The 16,279-nt window shown below is 35.3% G+C and overlaps 2 protein-coding genes across 2 annotated transcripts; both read left to right on the top strand.

Annotated features, from left to right (window-relative positions):
• Positions 1–6,528: 6,528 nt before the first annotated feature.
• LOC124399136 (chemokine XC receptor 1-like) lies at positions 6,529–9,357 on the top strand. The gene is made up of 2 exons (XM_046869864.1): positions 6,529–6,764; positions 7,541–9,357. The coding sequence occupies exons 1-2, from the start codon at positions 6,761–6,763 to the stop codon at positions 8,476–8,478; spliced, it is 942 nt and encodes a 313-aa protein (XP_046725820.1). The 5' UTR covers positions 6,529–6,760; the 3' UTR covers positions 8,479–9,357.
• Positions 9,358–10,866: 1,509 nt separating this feature from the next.
• LOC124399170 (chemokine XC receptor 1-like) lies at positions 10,867–12,700 on the top strand. The gene is made up of 2 exons (XM_046869930.1): positions 10,867–10,947; positions 11,229–12,700. Exons 1-2 carry the CDS (start codon positions 10,944–10,946, stop codon positions 12,152–12,154), a joined length of 930 nt encoding a protein of 309 aa, XP_046725886.1. The 5' UTR covers positions 10,867–10,943; the 3' UTR covers positions 12,155–12,700.
• The last annotated feature ends 3,579 nt before the right edge of the window (positions 12,701–16,279 follow it).

Genomic DNA, 16,279 nt, shown 5'->3' with positions numbered 1-16,279 from the left:
TTAATAGATATCAATCGGTGTTTGACTTATTAATATCATTCTATTAATAGATCAGTGTGCTGAGAGTCACATTAGAGTCTTTCCACATCAACTGAGTTGATAAAGTAAAGAGTCTTTTGACAAAAAAATAATAAAAGAAACATTATAGCCATAATAAAGCATAGTATTTTGGATACCTAATTACATTTGAGGGCAAATAATTTTGTACTTTTACTCAAGTGAATCTTTAAAGGGACACTTTGTAAGGGAGTCATATTTTACCAAGTGTATCTACTTTTACTCAAGTACATGGTTTGTGTACTTCGTCCACCACTGCATATATTTAACCCAGATGTGTTAGTGGGATGCCATATGTATAGGTAAAATCTTTTCAAAATTACTAAGAGTTATAGCAAAGTGAAAATGAGGATGGCCGGCATCACCAGCATTCATGATTCCACAGGAACTAGTTACTGTTCCTTCAAATTCTCTTTGGTATTTGGTTAATGTAATATTCTATTATACTCCCAAGAAAGAAAAACATTCATTGATTTCACTATTTAAAAACATTTTTGACTTCCTTTTTTTAAATGTTTTTCTATATTCTTTCTATACTATTATCTCTATTTATGACTCTGTCTTCCTACTCATCCTCTTCCTCTCCGAGCCCCCTGACAGGATGGCTTGATCGCCATGGGCACCTCAAATGCTTCCTAAAAGGCCAGGGTTTCCATGACAACACAATTTTCTGTATGTGCTCCAGTACTTATTGTGATAAAAATGTAAATTGAGTCGGAAAAGAAGCTTCAAGCACATCTGCACATCACACATCTCTCTTTTCTTTTGATTGTGAGTTCATTACGTCAAAGAAAGACACAAGAGTGGTGTTGGTATAATGTTGTATCTTATTTTTTTTCATTAACTGACCACTGAGGTGGTCTTCCATCATTACTGACCTGAGGTGGAGACATAGTACACTTTCATGTCTACAGGTCTTATACTGCACCACAGCAATTGCAATATTAGCCTGAATATTTGTGGTTTGCCAGAGGTTCCCTAAAGAAGAAAACATGAAGTAGTAAGAGAAGTGCTAAGGGCTTTTAGGGGTGTGAAAAGTGTGGAATGTAAGGGACGTTTTACCAAACTCTCTCTCCTCTAAACTCAACCCTGCAACACCTTCGTAATCCTGTTCTGAATGAAACATGAACTTGGATAATGCTGAATCAAATTATGGTAAAATGTACAATAGCATGCAGAATTTACAGAATCTCAAATCTTAAATTAATTGCTGTCTGTACCATATTTTTGAGTCACCTCTCATTTGAGATGGCAATAGATCTTGTTTTTACAGTGCTCTGTAAAGTGATTTTCACTTGGCTCACTGTTTTTCTTATAGTGCATAGATTAGTCAAATCAGTGAACTAGCAGTGCTTTACCACCAAAGAGAAATAAATTGCCATACCTACATGTTCTGGAGTAGAGTGTATTTAAGTACCAAATAGAGTGTATTTGAGTACCAAATAAAGTATATTTTCCCCTAATAGTATATCAGTAAATAATAGTATAGTGAAATAAAATAAAAATAACTTTTTATATATATTTAATATGATTTTCCTGTGACATTCCTCCATATAACTGACTATAGCTGGTGATATTTCTGTCATTGTCAAGTAGCTGCATCGTCAAGTTGCTTTTTATTTGGCTTGTACAACCGAATTTTGTCCAAATTAACCAAAACTCATAACTATTTATCCGGCAAACGTTTTGTATTTAAGCTTTTAAGTGTTCTAATGTTTGCTAGGTATCTAACTAACAAAGTGTGCCACGGGTAGTGGTTCATATTCAGCTAGCTAACTTTGAACCTACAGGACATGTATGAGGACAGTGTGACAGCAGTGAAGTGTGCAGTAGGATACGACAGACTGGTTCAAGGTGGAGGTGGGATTGCATCAAGGATCGGCTTTGAGCCCTTTCCTGTTTTCAGTGTTGATGGACAAGTTGACGGACTAGGTCAAACAGGAGTCTCCGTGGACTATGATGTTTACAGATGATATTGGGATTTGTTGTGAGAGTAGGGAGCAGGTTGAGAAGAGTCTGAAGAGGTGGAGGTACGCACTGGTCAAGAAGGAGGTTAATGGATGTGGTGAGGGAAGACATGCAAGTAGTTGATTTAAAAGAAGCACATGTAAAGGACAAAGTAATATGGGGACAAACAATACTAACAGGAGCAGCCGAAAGAAAAATATATAAATTCTATACATTATTGTATTTTATTGTGCTTGGTGTACTATACATGTGCAGTCTACATTTCTTGAAGGACAAGCACCTGTAAGGAGAATTTGCCTCATGTTGTTCTTCATGTTTTAAATTTCCTTAAGGAGTGAAGAATTATTTGAATGATTTTCCCGCTAAGAACATGCATTTGGTTTTCAAATAACTCCAAGAGATGTCTTGCTGTTTGAATAGATGTATTTACTTCTGTTACATTATTAATACAATGTATGGATATATTTTCCCTTTCTGTTCAGTGAATGTCTCAGAAGTAAAATATATTGTTACACAGATTAAACCATTTTTCTATGAGAATATATGAGAGAAAAACTTTGTTCATGGCCAATTCTGGGGCATGTTCAAAGGCCCAGCATTGGCAGCTCAGTGGTGATGGGATTTTAAATGATGGCTTTTTGATCAGAAGTCCAACATCTTAATTACTAAACGTTCTGATACTGCTACACTTCTATACTATTACATCTCCTTAGCAACAGAGCAAAATGCTATTAACAGTACAGTGTCATATCTACAGTATATACAATGTGATAGACTAGATAGATAGATAGATAGATAGATAGATAGATAGATAGATAGATAGATAGATAGATAGATAGATAGATAGATAGATAGATAGATAGATAGATAGATAGATCTTTGCAAACCTCCAGAACATGTGATAGCATCTGATCGATTCTGGGAAACACCCCCAAAATATTTTCTTAAGCAGTATTTCTATTTAAAATGCATTCACAAAAACAAGATTTTATTTCAGATTTTTAAAAATTGAAATTATTTTAATTTACTATTCTGTTCTTTGCTTTCCAGAATACAGCACAATGGCAGAGCTTTCAAATGAATTAAACTCTAGTTATAATTCATATTTATATTATGATTATTATGATTATTATGCATTTATATGTGACCATGGATCAGAGGCTGAATACAGTCACATTGCAATTCCCATAATCTTCAGCATTGTGATCATCCTCAGTCTTGTTGGTAACGTCCTGGTGGTTGGGATCAGCGTATTCAGCGTGAGGCTCCAATCAGTGATCGGCATCTTCATACTCAACATGGCTCTGTCAGACCTGCTGCTTACTATCGGACTACTGCTCTGGCTCTGCATATATTTCTGGAGTTGGACAATTGGAGTGGCAGGGTGTAAGGTGTCCATCTTTTTTTCCTTTGTTGGATTTTACAGCTGCATAGTGTTCCTGGTGTTAATAAGTGTTCAACGCTACATAGCCGTGGTGCACCCTTGCCAAAGATGGAAGACAGGCCGGTGCTTGAACCTCGTTCTCGTCATTGCTTGGTTGGTGAGCACCTTGGCAGCATTGCAAGCTACAGTGCATGTCACCCTCATCTCTGAGGTAAATAGCCATGCTTCCTACTGTGGCTACAGCAGCATTACTGCATCTGTTGCTAACACAGATCATTGTCTTTGTGTGTGCCTATTTGGGCATGGTTTTTTTCTACATCAGAATCCTGCAAACCATCTTAATGTCACCGACAAACCAGAGACGTACAACTACTAGACTTGCCTTCATTTTGGTAGCGACCTACTTCATTTGTTGTGCTCCTTATAGCATAGTGAATATTCTGTTCCTCTTAGAATACCATGAGATCTTTCTTTTCAGATATTGTGAAGGACTCGGTTTACCGTACGTCGTCTACATCTGCCAACTTTTGGCTTTCAGCCACTGCTGCTTCAATCCACTGATTTATGGTTTGTTCAGTGTAAAGTTCCGCCTGACGGTGCGAGAGATTTTTCAAAGGCGAGCAACTTTAAATTCTGCTCAAATCAGGATGGCGTAAATCTGAATGTTGTCTCAAGCTGAATAATTACGTCCCAGCGCTGCATATGAATCATGATTATTAGTGACCTCCAAATTCTAGACAAAATGCTATTTTTTTTCCTGATTTCTGGAATTTCCTAATCACATTCTTTCTTTTCTTTCATTTATGAGGGACCACATTCACAAACATCTGTTATTCATGGAAGTTTTTTCAAATCTGGACACTGATGTGCTAGACGTGTATTTTAAAGGAAAATCCAATCTATGGTTTTGTATGTTTTATGTGAAATATAATCAATAATCATTATTACTCTTATGGCTCTGATTCTTTGTAAAAAATGACCACAAACGTAAAATATTTCCCCACTGATTATAAGATTTTATTTCGACAAAGCATTTTAAAAATCATGCTCGAGAATTTATTGGAAAACACAAATAACATATAAGGTTTTCTTTCTATTTCTTTTCTGGTATCGGAATCTGTACCAAAGTTTTAACAAAAAGTTTATTTTTATTTAAGCATACAAAGTGTATTAACTTTTTCACAAAGGTGAAAATTACCTTTAAATTTGTGATATAAAAGAATAATTACATGGAATGGAATATTACATTATACATAATATATAAGTATGATTTCTCTAAGATTTCTGTTTATAAATTTACAATTACAAATATTATTTTACCGGTTTCAAATTTTTTTTATTCTATTGGCAGATATATTATTTTTTCTTTTTACTATTAAGTGCTTATCATGTGCAAGTGTTTGTTCAACAATGTACAGTCTCATTATTAAAATCAAGTAGTGTTATTTCACAGAGAGGTGTTTTGCTTACAGCATCAGGATTCACTGTCAATCAAATGCTCAACAAATTGAGTGCTGATAAATGTACCAAATGTGTTGAGGGTGACCTTTAAAAACCAAACATTGAAAACGATGGAAAAACAATGGAAAACGTTTTCATGGAAAACAATATTCCAGCCCAATTTCACTGCATTTTGTGATATAGTCATGAAATATAATCTATTGATTCGTGCTCATACAGTAGACCTAAATTTCCCTCTTATTTAGTCATCCTCACTGAGGATGACTTTCTATATAATTTATTTCATTAGAAAGTGTTTTTGGTGTCAAGGTTTTCTTTTTGCCACTGGATACCACAGATGCTGTACTGTTTTGTTTTTCTTTTCTTTTTTTTTTATCTTTAAGCACCATGCTTTATATTCGGGAAGCTACTCTTTATTGTAAACTATCATCAGTGGTTCCTTCCAGTCAAAACAAAGTAAATTTATTCTACCGGTTAATTAAGAAGTCTGTGTTTATTTACTACAGTCTAACCCTCACCCTTGCCATAAATCAGAGTCTTATTCTCTGACATGGGGAAAAAAGATTACCATTGGCATTTCTGTCAGCATTACCCATGATCCTCTGCCTCTATAGCTATGGAGATTGGAAACTCTCATCCATGAAAATGTATCAATAAATGAGTGTGTGACTATATCACGAAATGCCGTGAGTCTGTGTTGGATATTCCCTAATGGCAGTGACTTCTTTCCACAGAATAATGTGTCTTGCATATCCACACTGCAACAACTGACCAGAAATGGTTTGAGGGACATGATAAAAAGTTCAAGGTGTTGAATTGGCTTCCAGATTTTTCCAGATTGAGTACCTGTGGCACATGCTGGACAAACAAGTCCAATCCATAGAGACCCCACTTTACAACTTGTCAGATTTAGAGGATCATGTGTTAATGATTCTGTGTCAGATACTACTGTAGAGTCCAGGCATTTGCGGATCAAAGCTGTTTTATCACATTCATACGGTATATCATTAAACTTTTTCTATTTGTTCTGCATGAGCCCTTTTTCTAATTAAACCTTATTCTGTTTACACTTACTGTGCTCTTCTGACACATAGAAGCCTTCACAGGAAATGTTAAGATGTGGGGCTGATGGGCTTCTGTGCTCCAAGCTGCAAGGTCACAGTTCAAAACCTTACACAACAGAAACACTATATAAAGCACAACCTAAAATTTTTTATTTTTTACAGTATTTTTAATTATATTATTTACTTTTAATTCAGTCGGTAAATCAAAAGGAAAACGGGTAAGGATTCTCACTTTAAAATACAATTTCTCAACTTTGACAGCACTGATCATTAACAAGTAATTAATCAAGTCATTTTTTGTATATGATTCATTAGCGATCACATCCGCTATCACTTCTCCATAACGTTACTGACATTTAAAAAATGTTTTGTTGCATACAAACAGCAAAACCATTCATTTCATGTACTGCTATTTTGTGTAAACAGAGACAGATAAGCTTGACACTGATAATCAAAATGAGATCTTATTTCCTGTTGTAAACTTCTCAAGCATCAACTATTGTTGGTAAAATTGCTTTGCTAGAAGGAGATCATTTTATAAACACAGAGGTAGGGCTTTTATGACACAGAAGCATTCACAGGATGTGGGGATGATTTGCTTCTGTATTCCAAGTTGCAGATTCTCTCTTTAAACCCTTACACAGCAAAAAGACTGTTTCTGGTTAAGGCGGAAAACTGCAGATCCAGTATATGAAGCATAATATAAAAAATTACAAAACAAAGAGGGAACTGAAACACTGAAACAACTGTCCTACAGATACTCCCTGTTAAGCTCCACATTTCTTGAGGGATTCATTGAACTTCAGTCAGAAAAACCAATAGGAAAATGGGTAAGGCTTTTTTTTTATATATGTAATTATATATATTTTCTGGAATTTGACACTAATCATTAACAAACCCCAGTAATTATTTGTATCTGATTCAGTAGCGATAATATCTGCTACACTTCCTCATTCCAGAATAACATTACTGACATTCATACATGACGAGGGTGACACTGATAATCAAAATGACAATTTCCTGTTGTACACTTCACACTAATCCAATTTTGCTGTAAATTTGCTTCGCTATAAAGAGATTTTATTAGGAGATGTTTTCTAAATACAGAGGTAGGCATGGCACAGAACTTTTGGTTGAGATACATAAATTGTTCTTGTGTTCTACATATTTAAAGTAATGAATAGTATTTAATGTTAATATTAAACTATTATGCCCAAGAATATTGATTCATACACTATATTGCCTAAAGTATTGGGTCACCTGGTTTGGTACAGGGTATGTGATTTTTAAACATTCCACATTTAGTCCCAATTTGCTCCTATAATTCCCTCCACTTTTTTGGGAAGATGTTCCACTAGATTTTGGAGTGGGTTTAAGGATATTTGTGTTCCTCAGCCACAAGGGTGTTACGAAAGGCCACGAATTGAGTGCCTCCATCTTTTTGGTAACAGTTTGAGAAAAGAACCACATATAGCAGGAAAGGTCAGGTGACCCAATACTTTTGGCAATATAGTGTATATGAGGATATAGACAGAGTAATTTGAATTGTAGTAACAAAACAGGATGGCAAATATGTATTTTTTTTAATCCTTGCTTTGTTTTTCAGAAAGCCTGGTGGAGTTTACACTAGATGACTATTGGTTTTCACAGAATTACTCTTACGATTGGGACAACATTTATGAGTTACCAATATTCATGGATAACAAACACATTATAATATGCATCATCCTCGGCATTGTGGTCCTTCTTAGTTTTGTTGGTAACATTCTGGTTGTTGTGATCAGTGTATTCTATGTGAGGCTTCGATCATTAATAAGCGTCTTCATACTCAACTTGGCTCTGTCAGACCTGCTGTTCACTGTTGGACTGCCGTTCTGGGTCTGTGATTACCTCTGGAATTTGGATCTTGGAGATGCACTTTGCAAAGTTTACAAGTTTCTTTTCTTCTCAGTTGGATTTTACAGCAACATGGTGTTTCTGGTGTTGATGAGCGTTCAGCGCTACATCTGTGTGGTGCACCCACTCTCAGGCTGGATGAAAGGATGTAGTTTTACAGTTGTTCTTATCTGTGCATGGGCAATAAGCATCTTGGCAGCATTGCAAGTAGCGGTGCAGGTTGAAGCAAATTCTAACTTAGGCTGTATATACAGCAGTAATACTGCATTTCTTGCTATTCTATATAAAGAGATATCTGTTTTTGTGTGCACCTTTTTGTTCATGGCTGTCTTGTACATCAAGATTCTACAAAACATCTTTAAGTCAACAACAAACCAGGGACACAGAACTACTGGACTTGTCTTCACTTTGGTAGCTACCTACTTTGTTTTTTGGGCTCCTTATATAATACTGCATTTTCTGGCCATCTTAAATCATCATCAGGTCAGGTTTTATATCCCTGTCGAATATTTCAATGATGCCATCTACATCTGCTATGTTTTGTCTTTCACCCGATGTTGCCTTAATCCACTGATTTATGGTTTATTTGGTCTAAGGTTCCGTAAGACTGCACGAAACATTTTTCTAAGGCGAGCAAACTCTGAATAAATGGGAATTTAAGAAGTTCATTCTGACAGTGATGTCAAATTAAATAATTAATTAAACCAACTTTTGTAACTTTCTCTAACCAACCACTTGTAACTTCTAGCTCTGAAACCTTGACTCCTAACAAGAAAATCTGAGCAGTCAGGTATTTTTCACAAATTCTCAAAAATCAAAGGGGAAAAAAACAACTTTTAAAGCATATTATTTGCTGCAACTTATCATAAGTAGAATTATAATTATAAGATCTTATTTACAACATTCCTAACTTCTTGATTCCTCTTGACTTAGAAGCATTGATGATTATGAAATCTCACATCAAAATTCGTACAAAGTTTTCCATCACATTCCGGCGTTAAACCCCTGGTGAATGTGACCTGCGTTTTGTCTGAATAATTAAAATTCTGTGTTCTGTGTAAAATCAAAAATCTGTGTTTTTTTGGATTACTTCTCTTTGTTTTTGCATTATTATGATATATTTGCACTTCATGTGTTCGTTTTAAATGACTGAAACTAACCTGCATTAAAGGGATGTGTTCAATTGTTTAATGTTTCTTTTTTTTTTATTTCATGTATAATTTGTCTCATGATTTGTCTCATGATATTCAGTATTAAAAAAGAAAAGAAATCGATTATTTGTAAAATAGCATGCTTTATTTGTTTACCTGGAACATATCTCATTGTGGAAACTGTAGAATTACAGATATAATCAGACCATCAGAGCTGCTCCCAGTGAACCAGTCACCAAAATATACACTATTATTACTGTTTAACTGTGCAATATTGACAAAAATAACGTTTTTTAAAGCAGCACGTGCAATAACAATAGTTTAAAAACGTGCAATATTACCTATGTGCAATATGTTTGATATTATAACTACTTACTTGTGGTCTCTTTTTTCTTCTTTTGTATTTATACATTGTGTTGTGTATATTCTGTATTATTTTTCTACTTTTTTTTTTTTTTTTTTTTTTTTACATATTTGCACATTTCTTTTTTTTTTTGCTGCTGTAACAGAAAATTTTCCCCACTGTGGGACAAATAAAGGCATATCTTATCTTTCTACATTTAGTTTATTATAGTGTTTGATTACATCAAGCATTTATCATACAAATTTGAGAAAGTTTGATAAGGACCAAATTGTGACGTCTAGACGACTGGGTCTGCAACAATGATCAGTATATATCAAAAGTAGTCCAAGGAAGGAACAGTGGAAAACCGGCAACAGGGTCATGGGCGACCAAGGCTCATTGATGCATGTGGGGAGTGAAGGCTGGTCATTTAACTAAAAATGTATGGTGTCTCTGGGGGATATGTTTGTGGTATGGTAACATGGCTAGAGCATTGGTTGGGGGTTTATAACCAGTCATGTCAAAAAGGCCAAGCCTGATAGATTTTTACGCAATAAATTTTACAGTCTATGATGTCATTGTCACTGCTGTGCTGAGAACAAGCTACCTCAAAGATAATGTCACTGATGTTCCTTTTTTTTTGCTTTGTGATCTGATATACTTCCGATATTAGCTCTAATTCTGAGACTCATATTTAAGAAAGACAGTTCCTGTTTAATATATTTAATATTCATTGATAGATGAAGTACACAACCATGCATGAGTTAAAGTAAAGATACACTAGGTAAAATATTACTGCAGGATAAAGTAAAAACGCTCATTTTAAACTTTAATTTAAGTAAAAGTACAAAATTATTTGCCATAAATCATGAGACGTGATGGACAAACAAGTCTGCTGCTAATGTTATAGTGCCAGATACCTGAAGTCGGAGTCGGAGTCCAGGCTCCAGCTGGTCAGAGTTGTTATGACACACAACAGGACCTACACAATATTAGGCAGATGTTTTAATGTTATTGCTGATTACAGAGACATATAACTGAGAGGTAGAAGCATTTACAGGAAATGTGGAAGGTGGGGGTGATGGGCTACAACTTAAAACCTTACACAGCACAAAAAAGTGTTATTCATTGTGGTGGGCAAAGGCACCTTGGTATGTAGTAGTATTTTTGAAGTAAAAAAAAGGATGACAAAAAGGAATCATTGAGATCATCTTGTGTTCAAAAAAATTCAATCCATTAAGGATTAACTTCACAAACTGTAAAATTTAAAAGACTCTTCTGCTAATGTCTTGGTGTCAGATACTACTTTAGAGGCCAGGCATTGACGGATCAGAGCTGTTTTTATCACATTCAGAAACACTGTATGTCATATATCTCTTCCTCTATTTGTTCTGCACGAGCCCTTTTTTCTTTTTATACTTTATTCTGTTCACACTTACTGCACTTTTCTGACACGTAGAAGATTTCACAGGAAATGTTAATAGATAGGGCTTCCGTGCTCCAACTCGCAAGTTCACTCTTAAAAACCTTACACAGCAGAAAGTCTGGAGCTGGTTAAGGCGAGTGCTGCACATTTTTTGAGTGATTCGTTTGAATTCAGTCAGTAAACCAAAAGGAAAATGGGTAAGGATTCTTACTTTTAAATATAATTTTCCAAATGTAAACTTCTCACTCACCGAATTTCGTTTGGTAAAATTGCTTTGCTATAAGGAGATCCTTTTATAAATACAGAGGTAGGCATGATGCAGAATTTTTGATAGAGAGTAAAAAAAAGGAAAAATTCTGTTCTAAATATGTCAAGTAATAAATATTATTGATATTAATGTTTCATTATGTTGAAGAAAATAAAGACACATACAGCATGAGGATGAATTCTTTTTACTTATGCTTGCTTTGTTTTTTAGACGAGAGCACACTGATGGAGACTACAGATGAATATTGGCATAAAAACCACATTGCCGTTTCCATCCTCCTCGGCATTGTGGTAATTCTTAGTGTTGTCGGTAACTTTATTGTTATTGTGACCAGCATATTCTATGTGAGGCTTCGATCACTGACCAGCATCTTCATACTCAACTTGGCTCTGTCAGACCTGCTGTTCACTGTTGGACTGCCGTTCTGGGTCTGTGATTACATCTGGAATTTGGATCTTGGAGATGCACTTTGCAAAGTTTACAAGTTTTTTTTCTTTTCAGTTGGATTTTACAGCAGCGTGGTGCTCTTGGGGTTGATGACTGTTCATCGCTATATGGTTGTTGTGCATTCTCTCTCAGGCTGGAAGAAAGAACCTAGTTTTACAGAGGTTTTTATCTGTGTGTGGGTGATGAGCATCTTGGCATCATTGCCAGTCACAGTGCATGCTAAAGCGAATCCTTACTCACAAGGCTGTACATACAGCAGTAATGCTGCATTTCTTGCTATTGCATATAAAGAGATTATTATTTATATGTACGCCTTTTGGTTCATAGCTTTATGCTACATCACAATTTTGCAAAACATTATCAGGTCAACAACAAATCAGGGACACGGAACTACTGGACTCGCCTTCACTCTGGTAGCTACCTACTTTGTTTTTTGGGGTCCTTATAACATAATGCATTTTCTGAACATCTTAAATTATCCTCAGGTCGTGGTTTATATGTCTGTCAAATATCACTTTAATGCCGTTAACATCTGCAATATTCTGGCTCTCACCAGATGCTGCCTCAATCCACTGATTTATGGTTTATTTGGACTAAAGTTCCGTAAGACCGCAAGAGAGATTTTTAAAAAGGGAGCTACTACAAACTCTACACAGATGGAAATTGAATTAACAGTGATGTCAGTTTGAACGATTAAGTGCCAACTTCTGTAACTTTTTGTACTTACCTGTAACTTCTAGCTGCGGAGCCTCAACTCCTAACACAAAAAAACAGTCAGGTATTTTTCACAAATTCTCCCAGAACAAAAAAAAATGAATCAAATATCAAAACATGTATTTTGTGGCAAAAACTAATTAGTAGAATTATAATTATAAGACCTCATGGACCACAATCCAGACTTTTGGATTCTCTTGATTCTCTAGTGATGATTGTAAAATCTTCAAAGTTCAAAGTTCAAGTTTGGTCAAAGTTGTCCAAAAGTTCTTAATTTTCATTGCATTCAGGCTTTAATCTCAGGTGAATATTATTTATGCTTTATCTGACTAGTTGATCAAATTTGAAATCTGTGATTTTTCTGATTATTTGTGCTTGTTTGCTTTACCTCATGATAAAATATTTGCACTTCCTGTGTTCATTTTCAATGACTGAAACTAAACTGCATTTAAGGGATGCATGTAATGGTCTTTTTTCTCATTTCATGTATGATTTAACTCATTATACACTCACCATTTAAAAAAAAAAAAAAAGAAATCGATTATTTGTAACATGTCTGCATGTTTAGTCTCATTGTAGAAACTGTAGAATTACTGAAAAAGTTCAAATAAATGGTATTTTAAACAAAAGGATTTATTGGTTTTAATATTTTTTTTACATGTACATTTTTATACAGATGTGACTGCTTGAAGGAAAAATAAGTGGACTTAAGAAATTCCACCAAACTAAACCTAAGCTTTATTTCTCTAAATACAATGTTCAACATCTATCCATATAGTTAGAAAGGAAAAATGGGCAAGTATAAGGCAAGTTTGAGCGAGTTTGATAAAGGGCCAAATTGTGAGGTCTAGACGACTGGGTCAGAGTATCTCCAAAACTGCAGCTCTTGTGGGATGTTCCCAGTGGTCATTTTCTATCAAAAGTGCTCCAAGGAAGGAACAGTGGTGAACCGGCGACAGGGTCATTAATGCACATGGGGAGTGAAGACTGTCCCGTGTAGTACGAGCCAACAGACGAGCTCCTGTAGCTCAAATTGCTAAAGAAGTTAATGCTGTTAATCCTCGACTGATCAGGACTGTTTTGGCAGCAAAAGAAGGACCAACACAATATAAGGCAGACTATATATATACTGTAGCAAACCTTATACATTTAACCATTTAACCATTTAATTTTTTATCAACTCAATTCATGTAATAAATGTATATGAGTGAAAAGTAGGATATTTGACTTTGAAATGTAGTGAAGTTAAATGTAGAAGCATTCACAGGAAATGGTAATAGGTGGGGTTTTGGACTTCGGTGCTCCAAGTTGCAAGGTAACAGTTAAAAACCTTACACAGCAGAAAGACTGGCGCTGATTAAGGTGGAGAGCTGCAGCTTTATAAATAACAACCTAAACAGTTTTATTTTCACAGTTTTTTGTAATTCATTTGAATTCAGTCAGTAAACCAAAAGAAAAATGGGTAAGGATTTTTACTTTCAAATAGAATTTCTTAACTTTGACAGCACTGATCAGCCTAAAATTATTATTTGTATCTGATTCAGTAGCGATCATATCTGCCATCACTGCTTTATTCCAATATAACCTTTTTTCATACAAACAGCAAAGTTGGTAAAGTTGCTTTGTTATAAGAAGATAATTTTATAAATCACAGAAGTAGGCATGACGCAGTTCTTTTGGCTGAGATTGAATGGTTTTTTTTATTGTTCTACTGTTCTACATATGTCAAGTCATAAATAGGATTAATGTTAATATTACATTATTATGTTGAAGGAAATATAGATACTAATATGAGCATACAGACATACAGATAGAGAAATTTTAATTGTTTCAACAAACAGTTTTTTTTCTTATCCTTGCTTTGTTTTTCAGAAAACAGCACACTGATGCAGACTACAGATGAATATTGGCGTTACTATGGAATTGTGCAAGAAATATTCTTTGATAAAAGTCATATTACAGTTTCCATCATCCTCGGCATTGTGGTCCTTCTTAGCCTTGTCGGAAACATTCTGGTTATTGTGGCCAGCGTATTGTATGTGAGGCTTCGATCACTGATGAGCATCTTTATACTCAACTTGGCTCTGTCAGACCTGCTGTTCACTGTTGGACTGCCGTTCTGGGTCTGTGATTACATCTGGAATTTGGATCTTGGAGATGCACTTTGCAAAGTTTACAAGTTTTTTTGTTCAGTTGGATTTTACAGCAACGTGGTGTTCCTGGTGTTGATGAGCGTTCAGCACTACATTGCCATGCTGCACCCTTTCTCAGGCTGGAATCAAGAATTGAGTTTTGTAGATGTTCTTATCTGTTCATGGGTGATGAGCATTTTGGCAGCATTGCCAGTCATAGTGCACGTTAATGCAAATCATTACATAGGAGGCTGTATGTACAGTAATAATACTGCATTTGTTGCTATTGCATATAAAAAGATTATTGTTTTTATGTGCGCCTTTTTGTTCATGGCTTTCTGCTACATCAGGATTCTGAAAAAGATCTTCAAGTCAACAACAAACCAGGGACACAGAACTACTGGACTTGGGTTCACTCTGGTAGCTACCTACTTTGTTTTTTGGGCTCCTTATTACATACTGACTTTTCTGTACATCTTATCAGATTATCATAAGATCAGGGATTTTACTCTAAAGTCGACACATTTCTATTACAGCTGGTACATCTGCTGTATTCTGGTTCTCACCCGATGCTGCCTCAATCCACTGATCTATGGTTTATTTGGTCTAAAGTTTTATAAGACTGCACGAGAGATTTTTCAAAGGCGAGGAACTCCAAACTCTGCACAGATGGGAATTGAAGAAGTTCGTTCTGACAGTGATGTCAATTTGAATAATTAAGTACCAACTTCTGTGACTTTCTTTAACTACCTGTATTTTTTAGCTCTGCAACCTTGACTCCTCACACGAACATTCTATCAGTCAGGTATTTTTCACAAATCCTGTGTCCTAAAACTTATAGTTTGCTGCAACAACTAATCATAAGTGGAATTATAATTATAAGAGCTCATAGATCTCAATCCTGACTTTTTGGTTCCTTGGTATGCTGAGCTATTTTATGAGTTGCTCAGTAGCTCCTGGTTCCATAACCTCAAATGACTGTATACGTCTTTTTTTTTTTTTTAATTTAGAAAATAAATTACTCATAATCTTACATTCCGGTGATCATGTTAGTCCTCACTCTCCGGTGTTTTGTATTGTTTTAAAGATTTATAATCTCACCGAGGTTTGGTGAGTTTGGAATCATTAAAAATGGGCAAATGTGAAGATCTGAGTCTAAGAATCTTCATGGCAGCAGTATTCCCTAATGGCTTACAGTAGGACAAAGTGGACTTGTACATGGCAAATTTTTGTTCAGGAAAGGTCTGAGGAATGCTCAATCTCAGTCAGATCACGCATTCATGGGTACTTGATAGACAACCAAGACTCTGTTGCTAATGTCTTGGTAGGAGATACCACACCTTCAGAGGATTCGTTTGACTTCTCAGTAAAGCAGGTAGTAATTCAGGAAAGAAACTGTAAGAATTCTACTAGAATTTGTATCTTTATAACAGTATAATCTTATTGACATTAAAACACGTTGTTGCACAAAAAATATTTATTTTTATTTTTTACATATGTAAAGCAATAAAGGTTATTTTAGAAATGAGTTTATTAGACGGACAGCGCATGTAGGACGTTTTGGAGACAATGTGAGGGAGGCGAGATTGAGATGGTTTGGACATGTGCAGAAGAGGGACATGGGGTATATCAGTAGGAGAATGCTGAGGATGGAGCCACCAGGAAGGAGGAAAAGAGGAAGACCAAGGAGGAAGTTTATGGATGTGGTGAGGGAAGACATGCAGGTGGTTGGGTTGAAAAAGGCAGATGTAGAGGACAGAGGGGTATGGAGACGGATGATCCGCTAATGGGAGAAGTCGAAAGACGAAGAAGAAGAAGAAGAAGAAGATAGCAATAAATGTTATTAAATGTTAATATTAATTTTTTATGTCTAAGGATATAGATACTAAAAAAAATTATAAAAAAATTTGTAGATATTTTTGTTTGGTGACTCTAATTATAAAAAGTTCAGCTGATGACCAACTGTAC

This window comes from Silurus meridionalis, chromosome 16 (assembly GCF_014805685.1).
Source record: "Silurus meridionalis isolate SWU-2019-XX chromosome 16, ASM1480568v1, whole genome shotgun sequence".
In the NCBI taxonomy this organism is placed as follows: domain Eukaryota; kingdom Metazoa; phylum Chordata; class Actinopteri; order Siluriformes; family Siluridae; genus Silurus; species Silurus meridionalis.
Note: the sequence above shows the minus strand (reverse complement) of the source record. Positions and strands in the feature narration are given on the sequence as shown.